The 20988-nt window shown below is 48.1% G+C and overlaps 1 protein-coding gene across 2 annotated transcripts in view; it reads left to right on the top strand.

Moving 5' to 3' along the window:
* Positions 1-20988, top strand: part of Mgat5 (alpha-1,6-mannosylglycoprotein 6-beta-N-acetylglucosaminyltransferase) — a 289240-nt gene that overhangs the window by 101827 nt on the left and 166425 nt on the right. For both annotated transcript variants that reach the window (XM_028874926.2, XM_028874925.2), the window contains exon 4: positions 10516-10677. In XM_028874926.2, the coding sequence (XP_028730759.1) occupies positions 10516-10677 (162 nt within the window). The remainder of the gene's footprint in view (positions 1-10515; positions 10678-20988) is intronic.

Here is a 20988-nt window from a genome sequence, read left to right as displayed (position 1 = left end):
CATACTTAAGTAGCTTAATTGTATAGCCCAGGACCTCCTGCTGGGAATAGTTCCACCACAGTGGGCTGGGCCTTCCTGTATCAACTAAAAGATCCAAACTGTCCCTCACAACCAGCCCAGAGAGAGACAGTTACTTGAATGAAACTCTTGCTAGGCCATTATAGGCTGTGTTAAATGGAGAGCTAAAGATCACTAGCACACATGGTAAGCTTCTAGCAGAAGATACCGGTAGCCTCTCCCTAGCTGTGACAATCAAAAATTAGCTCCCAACAATAAAGGTATTCTAACGCAGATTGCTGGCATGTGGTTTTGATTGGCGTTTATTTCGATTTTGGAGTCTTGAGTTGGGTCAGCTCACTGTTGCTTTGGTTTAGGATTTTGCACGTGAGAACTAAGTGACAGGGTGACGTGAGCTAGGGTGTGATCTAGTGCTAATCCTGAGAAGCTGGAGAGACATTCTGGTGCCTCCCACTTCTCCTTTGATTTGTCGCCATCAGTGCCATTGACAGATAGGCAGCTCTGGAAGGTGGAGGCAGGAGGATCAGGATTTCAGAGTCATCTTTGGCCACGTAGGGAATTTTGGAGCCCAGCCTGAGACTCGGGATGCTGTATGACTTAGCTGGGCTGTATGGGATAAGCTCTGGTTTATCTGCTACAGACACAAGTCATGTCGGTGTGCTTGGTAAACATTTGCCCTGGAAGAATGAACAATTGATCCTGTGTGATCTGGGTCTAGCTTAAAGGGATCCCATTAGTAGACCGAAATAAACTTTTCATCTAAGAAGGGATTTGGTCTGAGTGGGAGGAGGGGGGAGGGAGGAGAGGAGGGAGGAGGAGAGGAGAGGAGAGGAGGAGAGAGAGACAGAGAGAGAGACACGGGATATGTGTAAAAATTGCCAGAATGAATCATATACATGTATGGAATTGTCAGAGAACAGGAAAATGAAAAACCTCTTCTCCCATTCCCATATTGGTAGAATCAGAGGATCTTGGTATACTATAAATAGATCTTTGATGTTTGAACTGTTTTAACAGTTGATTTTAGATGATTCCTGATTCATTAAAACCTCTGCTTACAGATCCCAGAACAGCAATGTTGGTCAAGGCCTGGCCTATGAGCCAAATTCAGACTGTTATTTAATGGTTTAAATAAAGTTGTATTGGCACATGGCCACTCACATTGTTTATAACAGGTTCAATTACTTAGAACTACTGTGGCATCAACATTCATTTTACACAACTTCCGAAACATTCCAAATCCATCATTATTCTCCAATCACCACAGCCCATTCTCTGGTCATGCCCTTTAAGGCTTCAGCAGCTACCCTGGATTCCTTCGATCTGAGGCAGTCAGCAGCTTACAGCTCGTGTGGCCGCCGAATCCTCCTTGCTACCCAGTTTTGTTAAGAAAGTTTGGGAGAACACAAGTGTATTAGTTACTGGAGGAGATGATAGGAGCTCTATTCAAGGTCATGTACATCCAGGCCCCAGCCTAGTTCATGGTTATTTTAACATAAAATATCTACATGTGAAAGGAATTCCATGTCAGCAACCTCTGCAGCACAGATGAACTGTTCTGGAGTTCTTGATTGGGGCATGAGAGGCTTCAACCCCTCTTGGTGTCTTTGCGATCAAGTCCTCATTTTCGGCTCTCACCCCCGAAGTTTTTCCTGTCTGTCTATCTTGCTTCATTTCAGTTCTTAAGAAATAAGAAACAGATAGCAGGATGAAAAGTGACTTCTGGACTCCTTTGGGGACATGGTCATTCAGATGGGCTGCTGGCAGGTCCCCAGCAGCCTGTGCGGAACAGTGAGAGCATTCATCCCTGGATTGCAGAGGGTGTTGGCTCCCGCCGCCTCCTGGCCACACCTGCTTGTCCCAGGCCAGCACAGCATGGGCTGTGCCTGTTAGGGCATCAGAGATGCTGTCATTCACTCTAGTCTATGCTGTTCTTGTTTCTGAGGTGACCCAGTCTGTCTCTGGATGCTTGACCCAAATTCTCATCCCCAGTGCTGATCTCTTATCTAAGGCCAGACCTGGGCCATCTCAGTTCTCTTATTTTGAAAATGCAGCACAGTGAGATTCCCTCTGAAGTCCAGCTACATCTTAGTGACTCTGTGTCCCAGTGTCCCGTCCCGTCCCATCCGCGCCCCACACAGCCTTGAGCCTCTCCTGGCTACCTCCTACCCACAGCCCACTTCCTGCTGCCTGGTTTATTTTGGCCTCCAGGCTCCATGGCCTGTTTTGTCTTGGACTCTGCCTGGCTGCTGGTTGCTGAGTCTTGCAGGCTTAGGCTATCCACTTGACTGGCTCTCATCCTTAGAGATGGCCTGTAAGGGTCCATCTTTGCTGGCTGGTTGTGTCCCAAGCAGCTGTCTAGGCTTTGAGCATTGCCCTGTCCTTTGCAGGACCGTGTCGGAGAGCAATTACTTCTTCTTTGAAAAATGACAAAGGGGTAATTTGGTTAAAAAAAAAAAATCCTGGAGGGGCTAGAGAGATGATCGAGAGCTGGGCAGTGGTGGTGCATGCCTTTAAAGAGGCAGGCAGATTTCTGAGATCAAGGCCAGCCTGGTCTACAAAGCAAGTTCCAGGACAGCCATGGCTGCACAGGGAAACCCTGTCTTGAAAAAAACCAAGAAAAAAAAAAAGAAGGGCTTTCTGTTCTACTGGCTTCCTCACTTGGTGCATACAGCCACCTGTAACTCCAGCTCCAGAGGATCCAGTGCCTTCTTCTGGCCTCTGAAGGTACCTGTGCTCATGTGCACACACTACACACACACACACACACACACACACACACACACACACACACACACCTTTAAAATAAAAATCCCTGAAGAATTTCTTTACCTTGAGTGGTGAGAGAAGACACTCTCCTGAAGTGTGTATTTTAATTAATTTATTTTGATTAGCCTACAGAATATTAGATTTCATTTTGGTATTTTCAAAATAGAATTTGTTTCTGCTGATTCTCCTGCTCCCCCCCCCCCCCCCCCCGCTTGTGTTTCTCTTTGTCCCTTCCATCCCCCCACCCCACCCCACCCCACGGCCTCCTTTCTGCCTTCATGTCATCTGAGTCTCTTGCCCTCCCCCACCCTCAGCACCTCTTTTTCCCTTCTCATGATCCCCTTTCTAGTTTCATAGGCTACACTCATATGCACAATTCACATCTATCATTAATAGATACATATAGATAGATGATATATATATGTAGATAGATAGACAGATAAACAGATATAGATGCGCGCACACGCGCACACACACACATACACACACATAACATACACATACATTAAAAGCTAGGCTCTGAGCTGGCGGTGGTGCACACTTTTAATCCCAGCACTCGGGAGGCAGAGGCAGGTGGATCTCTATGAGTTCAAGGCTAGCCTGGTCTACAGAGCGAGTTCCAGGACAGCCAGGGCTACACATAGAGAAACGATGTCCACTGTATATGTGGGAGGACATGTAATATTTGTCTTTCTGAGTCTGCTTTACCTCACTTAATACTATATCCAGACCACTCACTTTCCCACAATTGTCATTTTTCTTTACAGCTGAATAAAGTCCCATTGTGTATGTGTGTGTGCCATGTTTTCATTATCCATTCACGTGCTGATGGACATCCAGGCCACCTCCTTGCTTGGCTGTTGTGAATGGAGCAATAATAAACATGGATGTGCCGGTGTCTCTGTAGTAGGATAAAGTCCTGGGAGTTGTGTGTGTAGCTGAATGACAAAAGGAGGGGTCTTGGGGGGGAGGTTGAGGCAGAGCATGCCCAGCAGGAGACAGGTGCCACACCAGGGAGACTAGCGGGCCTGCCTGCTGTGGGGTGAAAGGTCCCATTCGAATGCATGGAGGAGAGGGACGCTGTGGAAATGGATGCTGGGGTGCTGCCCCTGGTGCCCCTTGGAGAGACAGGGTGGGGTGCAGGCGGAGGAGGCACAGTCAGGTCGGGGAGTCAGCTCTAGGCTTTGATCGGCCGTCCAGGCTGAGCAGCCCTGAGTATTAGCTCTCAAGCCTGGATATTTATATCCAGGGTGTTGGCCCCACCCGGCACTGCACATCCCCAGATGACTTTCTGAGCTGCCTTTAAGAGCTTTTACAGCAATTTTCTTTCAACGGCTCCCGTGAGAAAGGAGGAGGTGAGGTGGGACACACTTGCAAGCCAGGAAAGATACTGTTTGTTTTCTTTGGTTTGGATTTTTCTCCTTGCCTCTGTTCTTACCAGCAGGACCAAGGGAACTGTCATGGGAGGGCTAGGACTTTTGTGGAGCGAGCCCCTGCTCTTGAAGGAAAAGTACGTTGTTACTGCGCTGGAACTGGGAGGGGGGGAGATGGGCTCCTGGACTTGTCTCTGGGAGGAGCCACGCTGCTCTCTCTATAAGGATGCAGCTGGTGTGCTTAAGGAAAGGACTCTTGGCGCCCTTAGAACCTAAAAATGGACCTCTTCGGGGCTTGGGCGTTTCCCGCTGTGCTGTGGTGGATATTCAGCCACACATTTCTGTCAAAGGCAGGCCGGGCTCCCGAGTTCATCAGCCCAGTGTGAAGATTGAGGAGACAGCCAGCGTTGTGTGTGTGTGTGTGTGTGTGTGTGTGTGTGTGTGTGTGTGTGTGTCTGTGTGTGTGTGTGTGTGTGTGTGTGTGTGTGTGTGTGTGTGTGTGTGTGTGTGTGTGTGCCTGTCTGTGTGTGTGTGTGTGTGTGTCTGTGTGCGCCTGTGTGTGAACCTGGGGGTCACCCCCTTCCCTATTGTTGAAGCCTTTCTCCCACATCGGGCTTGAGGAAGGGATGCATCTCAGTAGGCTCTTGCCTTTGGCTGGTGTTCAGAGCGTGCCGTGGTCCTGTCTCTTCTCACCGGTGTCTCCATTCCTTTTCCCTCTGAGAACAAGCTGGGCAGACCTCTTGCCACAGGAAGCCCCTGAGGGGCTGCCTGCCACCCTCGCTCCTGTTCTGGGTCATAGAAGAGTGTTTTCCAATGTTCTGACCTCCGCACCTCATTGATTCCCATCTTCCTGCTCATTCTCAGTTTCTGAGAAGTCTGCCAGACCTCCTCACAGGAGGGCCACTCTACCATTGTTCTCGTCCTTCCTGACTTCTCGGCCACCTAACAGCATGGGCATCTTCCTCACTCAGCCTTGTCGACAGACAGCAAGGATGCCTGGACTCTGTTCAAGGCTTTGCCTAGCATGTAGTAGGAGCCAGGAATGAATAGAGACGCCCCATCCCCCATCACCACAGGACTCTGTGTCTGTGTGTGGTGTCCTGACAACTGGGATTAATGTGAGATACCCAGTCCTGTTTTTAGCGAGGGCAGGAAGTGGAAGAAATTCCACATGGGCTCCACATCCAAGATGCTCCAAGTAGTTATTATGGGGGCTCTTGATATGACAAGTGTTTATTGTAAAAGGTTCTTAGAGACTGTTTCCATGTAGAGCGGGGACGGGAGGAGGCTGCTCCAGGCCAGATGTGTGACTTTGAGCAAGTCACTGAGGGAAGTGGTGGGTGTGGCCTCCATCAACTTCTGTGACACCTGTAGGGATCACAGGGGCCAGCATTTATCCCCACACCAAGCTAAGGGGGAAACTTCTGTGGCTGTGATTACTCACACCAGCCTAGCTGAACCTCCACCAGGTCCACGCAGCCCAGGCTTCAATGCCAGACACATTCAGCCTTTGGATTCTGTGACTGTGGAAAAAAACACTCTGACCAAAAGCAATTTACAGGAGGAAAGAATTTATTTCAGTTACAGGTCACAGTCCATCACTGAAGGAAGTCGTGGCAGGGACTTGGGAGAGTGTCTGCCTAGCCTAGCATTCAGGAAGTCCTTGGTTCAAGCACTACCTCACAAAAAAACTAGATATCGTGGTGCTCACCTGGCGCCCCAGCCCTAGACAGGTAGAGGCTGGAGGGTAAAGAGGCCAAAGTCCTCCTCACAGCGACATAGTGAGTTGAGGGCGCATGGACGACATGAGACCTTGTAGCAGAAATTAAGTGAGTAGAGCAGTCAAGTGAGTAGTGTCGTGAGTGTCATCAGGAAGTTTCTAAGAGGTGTTGTTTTACCTGATGCTATAGCCATCTTCTGAGAGTGGAAGTCACTGTACCCCCTGCATGCTTAAAATGGCCTTTTATACTCATGTGACTTTGAAGAAGAGGCGAATTTTTAAAGAAAACGGAGATCATATGAGGAAATATAAAGAATTGAAGCTGATATAAAGTTTTAGCTCCAAACCCAGATCTAAGCAGTGATAAAAATGTTTGTTTCTCTCCTGCCTTTCTTTTCTTTGAGGCCTCGTGTGTCTCAAGCTGGTCTAGAACTTACTATGTAGCCATGTTCTTGTGCTTCTGAGCCTCCTGCCTCTGAATGCTGGGATTACAGGCATGCTACTGTACCTTGGTGATGTGATGCTAGGGACCCAGACCAGGGCTTATCGCGTATAGACAAGCTCTCTACCAACTCAACCCTCCTCCAACCTCTTTAAAGTGCTGACAGATGCATGCATTTGTGCGTATAGACAAGTATATACATGTGCACACTGCTTTTTAGAAATTGAAGTGGTAGTTTTCTTTTTGGTTTTTTTTTTTTTTCGAGACAGAGTTTCTTTGTGTAGCTTTGGAGCCTGTCCTGGCACTCACTCTGTAGACCAGGCTGGCCTCGAACTCACAGAGATCCTCCTGCCTCTGCCTCCTGAGTGCTGGGATTAAAGGCGTGCACCACCACCTCCTAGCCGTTGGAGTGGTATTACATACAACTGAAAAATCGTCGTTGTGGTGTCTCTTCATGCTGTGAAGTCATGTGACGGGTGCGTAGCTACTGAACTCCTGTGAATTGCCATTGACAGGGAACATGGCTGCAGCGGCCATGCCAGGATCTGCCTAGTCTAACTCACAGATAGGAGAGTGTGACCTGAACTTTCTCTCGCTGCTCTCATCTGGAATTAATAACCACCGCTCTTTTTGGACCTCTGTAAGCAACGCTGGTGTGAAGGCCCCTCTACCGTAACGAAAGCACTGTGGACTGGTCGTTGTTATGGCCATGTTGCCTGTCCGTGGGAAGGTCACCTGAAAATGAATTTTAAACTGTGCAATTGATGGACCTGGGCGTTCCTGGCAGCTGATGGCTCTAGGAGGTCCAGGGCAATTCTTTTCTCATCAGCACCTTCCTCTCTCGTTAGTGCCCTGTCTTTGCCCCAGCTCCAGAGCTGCCGTAAGGGAGGCTGCTCTGCAGCTTTCCTGCTCGTGCCCTGTCTTTCAGGGCAGCCGTGGCAGAACGGGATTTGAGTTAGGAGCCAACAGAGAAGGAAGTTGTCTTTGGCAGTTTGGGTGTAAGTTCACGTCAGTCCTGTGCCGCTGATGCATACATAGTCAGTGTCCCTCACAGGTGGATGGCAAGCCTTGGCCTCACCCACAATGCTTGGCTGGCTTTTAGTTTCCTTGTGACAATGGCGCTTGGTAACCAGTGCCACAGAGGAATCTTGATAATAGCTCCCTGGTTTTTGTTGTGTTCTCTCTCTCTCTCTCTCTCTCTCTCTCTCTCTCTCTCTCTCTCTCTCTCCTCTCTCCTCTTCTCCCCTCTCCCTCCCTCTCCTCTCCTCTCTCTCCCTCTCCTCTCCCCCTCTCCCTCCCCTCTCCCCCCCTCTCTCTTCTGTATATGTGTGTGTGTGCATGTCGGTGCTCATGTGTGTACATGTGTGCACACTGTGGCATACATGTGGAGGTCAGAGGACAACATCGGGTGGTATTCCTTGCATTCTTCCTTGTTGGAAGCAGGGTGTCCTGTTCTCCAGACCAGTGGTTGAGCTTCCAAGAATTCTCTTGTCTCTCTGTTTCCTGCCCGAAGAAGTGATTGGAATCCATGAAGGAATTCTGGTCCACGGCAGATGGGGGAGGGGAAGGATGGCTCTCATGCACAGCCTTTTGTAGGAGACGATCCACAGATACTGATAAAGGAACGATTTATTTAGAAATTATATTGGGGAGAACAACTCACTAAACCAGATAGGCAAAATCGTCCCTGAGTCCTGGAAGGCTGATGTCCTGTCCCAGGCTGCTCCTGCTGCCTGAGTCAGTCCACACTATCCAAGCCCCAGAAGCCACGCCCTAGGGGCTGGTACTTCAAGATCATAGGTGGAACAGGTACCCCGTACGCCTTTCTTGGTAATTCCTCAAATATGGATCAGTTTGATAAGAGAAACCATGGCTTGCCATCCCCTCTTGGGGATCTGGGTCATACACCTGAGCCCTCCCATCTACCAGCAGAGCCACTGTTACTTCTGAGAGCCCTTCTCTATGTTCAGGGTGGGCCTACTCACCTCAGATGACGTGATGTACAACCCCCCATCACAGAGGTACGCGGAGACCTATCTCTTCAGCACTCAGGATCCTGTTAGCCAACATTAGCCCTCACAAAGGAACAGCAGTGCTAGCTCCTTTTCCATCCCGCTCTTGGTTGTGTCTTCTAGCCCTTTCTACCAAGTACTGTCGTGACTTCCCAGAAGTGGAAACTTCCAGATGCTGTGAGGGCACCTGTTCTGGGCAGTCTAGTCCTGACTTGCTACGAACCAGGCTCCCTTCCCCAGAGGGCTGTTCTAAATGTTTTCAACTACTCAGTCTCATCCTTAGTATGTACAGTGAATTTTAGGAACATGGAAATTTTGGTAGTAATGTCAAGCTTAAATTTTTACTGCCAAGGCTTTTGAAGTACAAAGAAAAAAAATTAAAAGTTCATTAGTAATTAGAAATTGTAATGCTGCTGAGGACACATTTTACTGTTAACCATAACCATAAAATACTATGATAAATATAAAAGTATTATACTAGAATTTGGAAGGAATATTTTTGTCCTTATTTTCTTATTAAGCTGTAATCAAAACTACTCTTCATTATACAGTATCCTTAAATAAATGGATTACCATTAAGACTACAACATAAACAAATATTCCGCTATCTGTTTAAAATTGCAATAAAGCTGTTAACAGTTTTTGCACCTTTTTAAAAAGGTGAGGAATAATTTTATCACCTAGAAAGCTATAATTTATGTGAGGACGATTGTTTGTTCTTCGTGACTAGGGGATAGTTTATCTGTTTTATTCATTTGCTCATATAAAGCATATTAAGTGCCGTGGTGTTGGGCACTGTGTGCATTTGTAAGAATTAGAGTTTGAGCTTTGGGTCCTCTTTGTGTCGCCCCCTGCTTCACCTCCTGTCTGTCTCTCTCCCTCTCCCTCCCTCTTTCCCTCCCTCTATCCCTCACTTTTTGTTTGTTTAGTATTTCCTGGCATGTCTGTGTGCCTGTGTGCATGTGTACCACGTGAGTGTAGGTGCCTGTGGGGTCCAGAAAAGGGTGTCGGAGCTCTTGGAGCTGGAGTTCCAGATGGTTGTGAACTGTGGGTGCTGGGCACCAAGCTAGGCTTCCTCTGGAAGAGTAGTGTGTGCTCTTAACCACCGAGCAGTCTCCCCAGCCCCTCTTCGTTGCTTCCTGTGGTTTTCATAAATGGTGTCTTTAAATGGGACTGAGGGGGGCCGTTCAGTTGGTGAAGCATTGTCCTAGAGTGTGCGAGGACCAGAGTGCGCGAGGACCAGAGTGCGCGAGGACCCAAGTTCGAATCCGCAAACTCATGTTTTAAAAAGAAAGCCAGACTGGGCAGCGTGTACCTGTAGGTGGGGAGATGGGAGGCGGGGCCGGGTGGATCTCTGGAAGCTCATTGGGCAGCTAGCCCAGCGTATGTGTCAAAGTTCCGGGCCAATGAGAGACCCCGTTTCAAATAAAACATAAAAGTGGGGAGGGCGTCTTAGTAACGATATCGGGGTTCGTTATCCAGCCCCTGCGGGAAACAGCCTCCCATTCTCACTCTTGTATCACTGAGTGCAAAGCCCTTCCTCAGACTCTCTCGTTATCCCCGAGGGTGCCCAGGAACCCAAGGGATTTGAACATGTCCTTTATCCTGCGGTTTCTCCAAAGAAGCCTGTTTTGCCCCTGGGATGTGTCCAGCAATGTCCGCAGTCCATTTTTGTTGTCACGGTTAGGGACTCTACCGGAGCATGCTGGGTGTCCTGTTTGTCTTCCTTTGTCCGTCTTACTCTCTGGGACAAGGTTTCTCCCTGAACCCAGAGCCATACTGGCAGCCAGCAAGCCCTAACCCTCTTCTCTCTGTCTTCCATACACCGTCCACTCCCCAGTGCTGGGGGTCGCAGGCATGCGTGGGCACACTGGCTTTTCATATGAGTGCCGCGGACCTGAACTCAAGTCCTCATGTTTATGCCTAATGCTAATGCCCCAGCCTCTGCCAGCTTTTTCACACTGTAGTTCAGTACACTGTCATCTGCCGAGTTCATGCTCAAGCACCATACAATAAAGTCACCAAAGAAAACCCCGCAAAAATATCGCCCAATGTTTGAAGTAAGTTTGTGAGTTAGTGTTGGGGTATGCTCATCTGTAACCTGGGTGCCCACAGGCCACAGGTTGGAAATGCATGGCCGTGCCTGCAGAAGTTCTCAGTTTTCTTCCTTTTCCTTCACAGATCTGAAGAAAACTCTTGCTGTGTTGCTGGATAACATCTTGCAGCGCATTGGCAAGCTTGAGTCGAAGGTGGACAATCTCGTCAACGGCACAGGAGCAAATTCTACCAACTCCACCACAGCTGTCCCCAGCTTGGTATCGCTTGAAAAGATTAATGTAGCAGGTAAGGATGGCTGTGCCCTGCCCAGCCATGGGATTGAACCCTGCCTAAGACCACAGCGCCATGGCTCTGCTGCTACAATACAAATTCCATAAACTCGACATGACCGTTGCGAAGGCAAGCTTCCATTTATTCTTGAATCACAGATATTGGAATGCTTTCATGGTTCCCTCGGAATGTCTGGTGGTTTCTCTGACACCTATGCAGATAAAGTGCTCCTAGAATTGAGTTCTACTGACAGGATTCAGAACATAGATTAAATGAAATGTGGAGACTATAGCAGAGAAGCTCCCAGCACATGAGTTATCTCTCTGCCCAACAACTCCTGTCAGTGACAAAAGTCTGCTGGCTAGAATGTGGCAGTGCACTCCTGCAATCCCAGCCCCTGAGTGTGGGAGTTCATTAAGGAGTTCAAAGTCAGCCTCATCGGTACAGTGAGGTTGGGGCTGTCCTGGGCTATAGGAGAACCTCCCAGGAAGCTAAAACACATAACGGCCAAAGCTGAGGGATTTAACAGAAGATAAGATAGTATTGCTTTGTAACAGAGTGTGAAATAAACTCTCAGTGGCTGCAGGCAGATAGAAATGAATGATTAAATTCATATGTAAAAGAGAAAAAAATGGAAGAATGCAAAATAATTTCTCATTGCAGAGATGTTACTCTGGCAAGTGAGGAGAACTCTCTGCCCATAAGTGGAGGTTAAGTGTCATGACTGGGTTCCCTCACAGTTCTAAGAGAGAAAGAAAGAGGAAACGTAGAGGCTGGAGGGTGGTTCAATTGGTAGGGCGCCCACCTAGCATGTACAAAGCCCAGAATCCAATCCCCTGTGCCTCATAAACCACTGTGGAGGTGCATGCCTGTAATCTGAGTACTCAAGGTGGAGGCAGGAGGATCAGGAATTCAAGGTCATTCTCTGTGGTATAGTGAGTTTGAAGACAGCCTGAGCTGTGTGAGACCTTGTCTCAAGAAATAGGAGTCAACATCAGGTAGCCCGTGTAATAGACAGAAGCCCCCAGATCCTGGAAGTTCAAGGTGACGGGCTACCTAACCACCTGCTGTGGCTTCTCTCCCTCTTCTTGCTGATGCACGGTTGCCACTGTATGCAGAGCCTCTGTGTGTGTCTGGAGGGCTAGGGGAGGTGGAAGGGCCTTCTTCCAGCCTGGTGCTGTGAACACGCATGGACACTTTCATGTGATTTCCACAGGGATGAGTCTTGCCTGCTCCCTTCTCAAAACTGGAATCTTAAACAAGAGAAGAACAATGGTTAAAAACAAAGCCTAAGTCTTATACCAAAGGCCACTGTCTACAGTTTGCCTTGAATCCCCCATTGCATCACAACACCTTGGAGTCCGCCCCTGGCCTGTTTGTATGTGAGTCCCAATTCCTTTTGGCATGATGACTGTAGTGTCTGTTGTAGGGTTGGTGGTGAGGCACTGTGGGTTGGTGGCTGTGAAAAGCTGTCTCGACGCCTGGTATGGGGTGTTCCCCAGCTGTGATTAGAAGATAAAGTTAAGGGGCTGCAGAGATAGCTCAGCTGTTAAGGGCACTTGTTGCTCTTCTAGAGGTCCTGGGTTTGGTTCCCAGCACCGACATGATGCCTCACAACAGTTTTAAGGGAACTGATGCCCTCTTATGGCCTTCTCAGACATGAGGTACACACATGGTGTACAGATATATATACAGGCCAAATGCCCCCCACCACACACACACACACACACACACACACACACACACACACACACACAATTTGGAAGACGAAGTTAAGTTGCTAAGTTACTTTTGGATTTTTAAAGGACAAGTTATAAAGGACCAGGAACATAGCTCTGTTGGCCCAGTGCTTGCCTGTCAGACACAGTCCTGGATGCTGTCCCCAGCACTGCCTGGAGCACGCTCAGTACCTGTGTTTAGGAGGGGGAAGTGGTAGGATCAGAAATTCAAGGTCACCCAAAGCAACACAGTTCCGTGCCACACTGGGACCCTGAACTCAACAAACAAATAAATAACCAAAAGCAGCCTGGGTTCGCACACAGCCTAGCTGCTTTCTCTCCTCTCTTGTGACAACTCGGCGACCTAAAAGTAGGAGCTGTTTTTCTCTCCCCTTTCCTGCCTTTCAATGTCAAAACAGTTTGTTTTTCCCATTATCCGAGCCTTTTTCTCAGGCTCTTTGCCCTTTTTAGCAAGTCTTAATTCACAAACAACATTTCTGATAATCCTAGTATCTCACCCAAGTGTTGAAAATAACTTTTAATTACAGCACAGAGACAGTGTCATCGAGGCTATAAATCCTGTCTTTCTTGCCGTTTCCAGCAGTTTCTGTAATTAGACAAGGAAACCTCCCACTGTGTTGAGCGGCTTATTAATGAGTGGGTGCTGTGCCTCCCCAGGCTCTGCTCACAGAACCCACGCCCAGTGGAAGTGGAGAGGTCCAGTCTGAACTTCTTCATGGTTCTGTGTGACCTGGTTTGGAGAATAGGGTAGTGTGTGTGTGTGTGTGTGTGTGTGTGTGTGTGTGTGTGTACACTCTCATGTCTACAGTTGTCTGTACAGCGCCTCTTACTCTTCTACACGCATATGGAGGTTAGAGGTCAACACTGGTTCTCTTTCTCAGTTGCTTTAGGCTTTATCTTTGGGGACAGGATCTCTCGCTGGCCTAGAGAACACTGATCAGGCTGGCCTGACTGGCCCCCGACCTCCCCAGTTCTGGGATTCTAGGTGCATTTTTATGTGCATACTCAAGTCTTCGTGGGCATGTGACAAGCACTTTACCTACTGAGCCATTTTCTTAAGCTTGTCGTCCCCTGGTCAGCCACATCCTGTAACCAAAGGGGCTGGACAGACTTTGATGCCATCCCCTCTCTCCCTGTTATGGGACCTTGTGGCCTTTAGCTGTCCAAGGTTGAGACCAGGCTATAGAGAGAGGCTGCTTTTTGTGAGTGTCAGGTCCCAGGAGGGCACAGTGTCATGGGTGATCTCAGGAGTGACATGGGGTAGATGCTTTCCAGTGGGATGCTGGTAGCCAGCTAACAAGTGTCTGTAGGGTCATTCTGGAAGCTGATTCAGATTGAAACTACCATGGATGTGCTTATAATATTTAGTGAATTTAATATAATACAGACACCAGAATGAAGGACTGGGGAGATGGCTCCATGATTAAATGCATATAAAAGACGCAAGTTCAGTGCCCAGTTCCCATGTCAGGTCACCCATAACCACCTGTAATCCCAGTCCCAGGGGATCTGATACCTTCTTCTATCCTGTGCGAGCATCCGCATTCAAGTGAACATACTCACTCATATATACATAATTTTAACAAAGAAAAAAATCAGAAAGATGCTGGGTGGGTTTTTGTTGTTGTTGTTTTTAGAAATAGGAGCAAATTGAGAGTCAGAATTGCTTTGTTTTGAGACAGGGTCTGTATCAGTTACTTTTCTGTTGCTGTGATAAAACATAGATAAAACATCTATAACCAAAGCAGCTTATAGAAGGAGGTGTTTATTTGGCTTGCCATTCCAGAGGGATAAGGGTCCATCATGGCAGGGAAGCATGACAGCAGGCAGCAGACATGGTGGGCGGGGCAGACGCTGAAGGCTCCCATCTTGAATCCCAAGTGAGCAGTAGAGTAAGTTCACTAGAAATGGCTCAAGTCTCTAGACTCTTAAAGCCCTTCCCCAAAGGCATACATCCTCCAGCAAGACCACGCCTCCTCATCCTCCCCAAACAATGCCATCAACTGGGGACCAAGTGTTCAAATGCCAGAGACTATTAGGGTCAAACCACCACGTGGCCTCGTGTTTCCTAGCCTGGTCTTATGTAGCCACGACTTTGAACTTCTTAAGTCCATGCCTCCACTGCCAGTGGTGGGATTACAGACGTGAGGTACACCAGGTTTATGGGATGGTGAGAATGCAACCCAGGGTCTTGTGCATACTGGGTAAGCACTCGACTAGCTGAGCCAGATCCCTAGCCCACAAATTACATTTGTAATAATCAACCTCACGTTCGTGCCTTTGCATCCTCATATTTAGACACACTCCATGCCTTCAATGTTCTTACTGGATAATTAGGGAGAGAATATACACACGTAACATAACAAAATATGATTGTTGTGGATGACTAGGGAGGGGTTCTGCAGGAGCTTATATCCTGGAGCGAGTTGGGATTGAGGCCTAAGAACCTTGTGGAGGAGAAGCTTCCTAGAAATGGATTGTGACCTCAAGAAAGCAGGGGGGGAAAGAGAAAGAGAGAGAGAGAGAGAGAGAGATCGAGATCAGCAGGTGGCTCTTACGCTCCTGTTCTTCCGGGGTCCATACCTTGACTTCATCTGCTTCGAATTTCTGAGGAGCAAGTGCTTTGACATGTTTTCCTGAGTTGCAGTATTTTGGAAGGGGAAGCGCCCTTGGTACCACAGCCTCCACAAGGCCGTGTATGCCCTGTGCATCAGTTCCTTTACTCATTGCTATGCCAAAGGACTTGACGAAAGCAACTTTGGAGGGGAGGGGGCTCATTCTGGCTCAGTTTGCTCTGGCAGGGAGAAGATGGCAGCATGGGTGTGAGGCAGCTGGTCACGTGGCATCCACAGGAAGCTGAGGGAGGCCAATGCTTGCCTTTACCTTGCTGTGCCATCTGCAAACCCAGCCAATGGGATGGTACCACTCTCAGGGCAGGTCTTCCCACCTCAGTTAACCCAGTGAACTCAGAAGCTCACCTTTTGGAGATGCCAGAGCCCATCAAGTTGACAATCAAAGATGAACTCTTCTAAGACCTTATGGGAAAGAAATCCTTCACGCTTTCATCACCTCCAGTGTCTTAACACCCTTCTAAGTCCTTATGGGAAAGAAATCCTTCACGCTTTCATCACCTCCAGTGTCTGTCTGTGAGTCACCACAAAGGTCCAAAGCTATGCCTTAGTTACTCTGCTATGGTTGTGATAAAACACCCTGACTGAGCAACTTAAAAAAAAAAAAATGCTTACTTTGGAGCTCACGATTTCCGAGCATTAGAGTCAAGGACCATCATGAAGGAGAGCATGACAGCAGGCAGGCAGGCGTGGTGCTGGAGCGGTGGATAAGAGCTCACAAACACACAGCCATGGGAGCTCACTGAGAATGGCTTGGACTTTGGAAACCTCAAAGCCTATGCCCAGTGACACACCTCCTCCTCCTCCAGGTCATGTTCCCTCATCCTTCCCAAACAGTTCCATCAACCGGGGGACCAAGTATCCCTCGTGTAGAGTCCATGGGGCCATTCTCATTCAAACCACCACAGTCCATAACGGAAGTGTTACCATTTTCTAAAAGGTCCTGGAGAAGGTGAGCTGAGTGTCCCCACCTTTCTGGCAGGGACGTTCTGTCTGTATTGGAGTCTGCTGTTTTGAGCTGTGGTCCCTCTGTGCGCAGATGCAACCCTTTCTTAGGAAAACGTGCGGATGTGCTCGATGGCCTCCTTCATTTCCCCTGATGCTGGAGGCTCCTTCCTGTCTTGTCAGTTAACCGGTACATGGGTTTTGTTTGTTTTGCTTTGCTTTTTTTTTGCTGTCTCCTGTGCCGACAGATAGGTTGCTCTAGCGGAGGATGAAAGAGTCCTACATTAATAATTCTCACCCACGAGCAGCCCGCCGTTGCTTTTGCTGGTTCATGGCCATGCTGTTGGTCCTCAGAGCCCTCTTGTCATCGCAGCAATGGCTCACGAGCTGCAAGAGAGTGCATTTTTATGGGGTTCCAACCCGACTTAAGTGAGGTTTTTCTTTCTTCCTTCCAGCATGAAGACATGTGGTAATTGCTCAGAAACGCTCTCCCTGGCGCGTCTTTACTGCTTCTCCGGTGTCGCTCAGCTCGCTGATGTTTCTGGTTGCTTACTATTGTGTCTTATTGCTCGCTGATCTATCTTCTGCTTGACTGTAAACTGCTTCTAAATTGGGGACCACAGCCGTCGAAAGAGTGTTCACTGGATTTATTTTCTTAGAAGGAGCAGCCAGCCTGTGTGTGTGCGTGTATGTGTGTGCGCATGTGTACACGCGCCTTCCTTGCTCTGTTTAGTTGTGTTCTCTGTGACTTTTCTCTAAAACGGCTTTTTTCCAAATCTATCACCCTTGAGTTTTGTTCTGCCAGAGCTAATGTGTCCTTAGAGAAATTTAGGTGGAAAATAAACTTTATTAAAATAAAAAAAAATCAGATTAAAGTACATTTGCGAGCCCTGTTTATCTTGTTGGGGAGGAAGGGGAGTCAAAGAAATGAGAGAGCAGATCACAAAAGTCCCCACCCCTCCCCTGGATCGCAAAGTAAATTAATTTACCCAGATTTATCTTCTGGAAGGGCTTGAATACTCCCTTGCCAAGTTTCTGCTTTCATGGGACCAGGAGCATTGCTGAGTAGTCGAACACTTTCCCAGCCAGTTCGACACCCTGGGTTTGATCCCTCCCTCCAGAAACAAGGGATACCTGATGCTTTGGTTTTTAGAAAGAGCTATTTTGAGGGCCGAGAAGGTGGCTCAGTTGGTAAAGGGCTTGCCTTGCAAATCTGAGGACCTGAGTTTGATCCCCCAAACCCACACTAAAAGAGCCCAGGTGTGGCGGTTTATGTAACCCCAGTGCTGGGGAGGAGGAGGAGGCAGGCAGGTCCCTGGGCTTGCTGGCCAGCCAACTTAGCCTCCTTGCCAAGTCCCAGGCCAGTCCTGTCTTGAAAACAAAAAGATAGAAGGCAGGAAGTCACCTGAGAAGCAGCAGTCAAGGTTGTGTTCACACACACACACACACACACACACACACACACACACACACACACGAGTTTTGTTTTTGTTTGTTTTATTTTTAGTGTAATGTACAAGGTGAGGGGTTTCATCTGGGCATTTTCGTACACATGCATGTTCTGTCATACTTAGTTTGCTGTTTAGGTTTTTTAGTACGTATTTTGCTTCTCTCTAGCTTTGTAAGTGATGGCTTACAGAGGACTGGCTCTGTAGTTCTTTCATGGCCACACTGGAGGCGGGGGTGCAGTGTAAGTGGAGATGTGTGATTGTGACCGTACTTGCTCGGGAGGATGGGTAATCTTCATTCTGACCATACAGCATGGTCAAGGCCTTCCTTACCCGCTGACGGAACTCAGCAACTCTGCTCACAGAGGACGGGTCTTACTGGAGGAACTTCTTACCAAGTCTGATCTCCGTTCCACCTGATGGTGATTTGCTTGGAGGCAGAACTTGGCATCTCCTTTACCTTCCTCAGACTGCAGTAGATGCCGCTCAAGGAGTTAACTCCTCTTGTTGGCCATGGCTGAGCTTAGCATCCATGAGTCAATACCGGGGACCCTCCATTGAGTATGACAGTTGGCACCTTTAGACTGTAGCATCCTACATAGGGCACCGCTTACCACATACCTCTACAAAAGAGGCTTGGGTATGGGCACACATGTGTTTGTTTACTCAACTGTATTAGTTAATTTTCTCATTGCTGTGACAGAAAAAAAAACTTAGGGAAGGGTTAACTTTGCTCACAGTTTGGGGTTCAGTCCGTGGTGCGGGGAAGTCACGTAACAAGAGCATGAGAGGGCTGCTCACTTGGTGCATCCAGTCAGGAAGTGAATAGTGTTGCTCAGCTCACTCTCTCCTTTTTATTCAATCCAGCATCCCAGCCCATGGACTGGCATGGCCCACCACATTTAGACTGGGTCTTCCCACTTCAACTAACCCAATACAGAAACTTCCTCACAGATATGTACAGAAGTATGTCTTCTAGATGGTTCTAGATCCCGTCAAGATGGAGGTGAATATTAGCCACGATGCTTACAACAACAACCAGTTGAGGGAGTGGCCGCTGTTGACTGTTCCATAAAAGCCAAAATTGTAACAGTGGTATGCATGCTGTATTATGTTCATTACAGCTGCAAGGTCAGTTGGGAAACTCAGGCACAAAATCCTGTGTTCAGGCACAACTCCCTGACTTTTTTTTGGTAGTTAATCCAACCTGACTCTTAGGCAGCCCTTCATTTCTCAGATCACATTTGCCCCACACGGTGTTATCCAATACTTGGGATGGAAGTGCCATGTCTTTGAACCTGGATGCTGTTCTGAAAAACAACCACCATAATTATTGTTCTTACCATTTGAAAATTGAAAAAGGTCCCTGCTGAGTTCCAGGACTTGCCTTTAGCAGCATAATTCCCCCCTCTGTGCTGCTAATGGACCTTGAAATTAAGTTACACCTGTGTTCCCTCCTTGTTTGTGAGCCCATGGTAGTAGTTGTGTTGAAGTAGCACCTGAAGTGTCCCGGCTCCCCACCCAGGCCCAGGCTGAGGCTCACCAGGTCACTTTCCCAGGGTCAGGGATTGTCTGGCTGAGCGGGGCCCAGATGCTGGGCTGGGCCAGGAGAGATGGGATTACAAGGAGCTTTCCTTTTAATTTGAGCACAACACAAACATGGTTCACTGCGGCTTTCTGTTCTGTTGCTTGCAAAGGCCGCAGTGAGCACTTGAAAACAGGTCTGTATTTCCTCGTCTTTGAAGAAGGGGCATGATATTGCCGGTGTGGTTTTTACTTTGTGTGGTCAGAGGTGTTTTGATTTTTATTCTAAAGAACTAAAATACAGTGCTGAGAGGTAGCATGGCTGAAAAGTGCTGCTTTGTAAGCATGGGGACCCTGAATTTGATCCCCAGAACCCATGTTAAAGAGAAAGATAAAAAAAGAGAGAAGGGAGAGAGGAGAAAAACCAAGTGTGGGTTTGCACACTTGTAATCCCCTTGCTGGGGGATCAGGGGGTGGATCCCCAAGGCTCTCTAGCCAGCCAGCCTACCCTACTAGGCCAGTTCCAGGTCAGTCTAAAAAGTAAGATGGACTGGGGAAGATGGCTCAGTGGCTAAGAATGATTGTGGTACAAACTTGAGGACCCGAGTTCAAATCTCCAGCCCTCATATAAAAAGTGGTGCCTGTCACTCAATACTATGAGGGTAGACACAGGACTGCTGGGCCTTGTTGCCTACCAGCTTAGCTCTAGGTTCAGTGAGAGACCCTGTCCCAAGGGAATAAGGTAGAGGGTGAGAGATAAGAGAACTCCACCCTCCTCCTGACCACACATGTGTTCATGGCCATTCCACATCCACACACATAAGCCACATACACACCCCAAGATAGACAGCCCTCGAGGAAGAGCAAACATCCAGGTGAACTCTTTCTCTGACCTCCATATGCGTGTGAATACAAGTGTATGCATACATATGTACATGCGTGTACACACACATGCACATGAAGAAAAAAACCTAGATACTTGTTAGAATCTTTGGTAGGAATCTATTGCTGGTGTGTTTTTTTTCACTTGGTGTGGTCAAGGGTGTTTTGATTTTTATAATTAAAAAGAAGAAGGCAGTTCAAGCGAAGCCATCGGAACCGGCCCTCAGGGCTGTGTGTCCCCAGCAGCCATTCTCGGCTCTGGGCACTTTCACACCCCTGGGGGACACTTGGCACTTTCTGGAGTTGTGGTTGTCCCAGCTGGGAGGTCCTATTTATATCTCCCGGAGAGAGACGGAGAATGCTGCCTAACAGCCTCTGGTATCCAGAGCAGCCCACACAGCAGAGGATTCTCCAGCCTCAAATGTCAGCCATGCTGTGCCAAGAGAGCCCCCCCCCAAGGTTTCACTGCAAATCTCATGATAGATAATAGTCCTGGTGATGGTCGGGGAAGACAGATGTTCAGCTCAGGGTTGACAAGATGGTTCAGTGGTGACCAGATGGCCTAGTGACCAGTGTTCAGTTCCTGAAGCCCATATAAAAGTTGCAGGAGAGAACCAACTTCACAAATTTGGTTCCTAGCACTCACATTAGGTCCAGAGGATCCAACACCCTCTTGTGGCCTCTGCGGGTACCTGCACTCACTTGCACATCCCCGGTCCCCATATATACATAATTTAAAAATAAAGTATTTTAAAACCAACAATAGTAATAGAGGAAAGTATAAATGGATCCATGGTTCCCGTGTTAAGGTTTCCTGCTTGCGCAGAAGAGTCTTGAACGTCTTTTTCCTTCAAGGCAGCTTGTTTGCAGTGTTTCCCTCACCTCTTGCCCTGTTTAGCTTTGCATCTGGTCCTGGAGACCTCCAACAAAACAGATTACACCCTCAACTTGCAAAGCTTATTTTGGAATCCTGACCTTAACGCCTCTCCTGGCCCACAACCAGTGCAGTTTTGGCAGGGCACATTTTTGCTTCTGCTTATATGAAAGGTAATTATTTCTTTTCGTGAAAGAGCCACTGATTCGGAATAGAGACAATGGCTTTAAACTGCGGAATGTCGGGTAGAAGAAACCCCATTTTATTAGCTTGAAGTAGAGTGT

Source organism: Peromyscus leucopus, chromosome 15 (genome assembly GCF_004664715.2).
Source record: "Peromyscus leucopus breed LL Stock chromosome 15, UCI_PerLeu_2.1, whole genome shotgun sequence".
Taxonomy (NCBI): domain Eukaryota; kingdom Metazoa; phylum Chordata; class Mammalia; order Rodentia; family Cricetidae; genus Peromyscus; species Peromyscus leucopus.
This window is presented reverse-complemented; position numbering and strand designations above follow the sequence as displayed.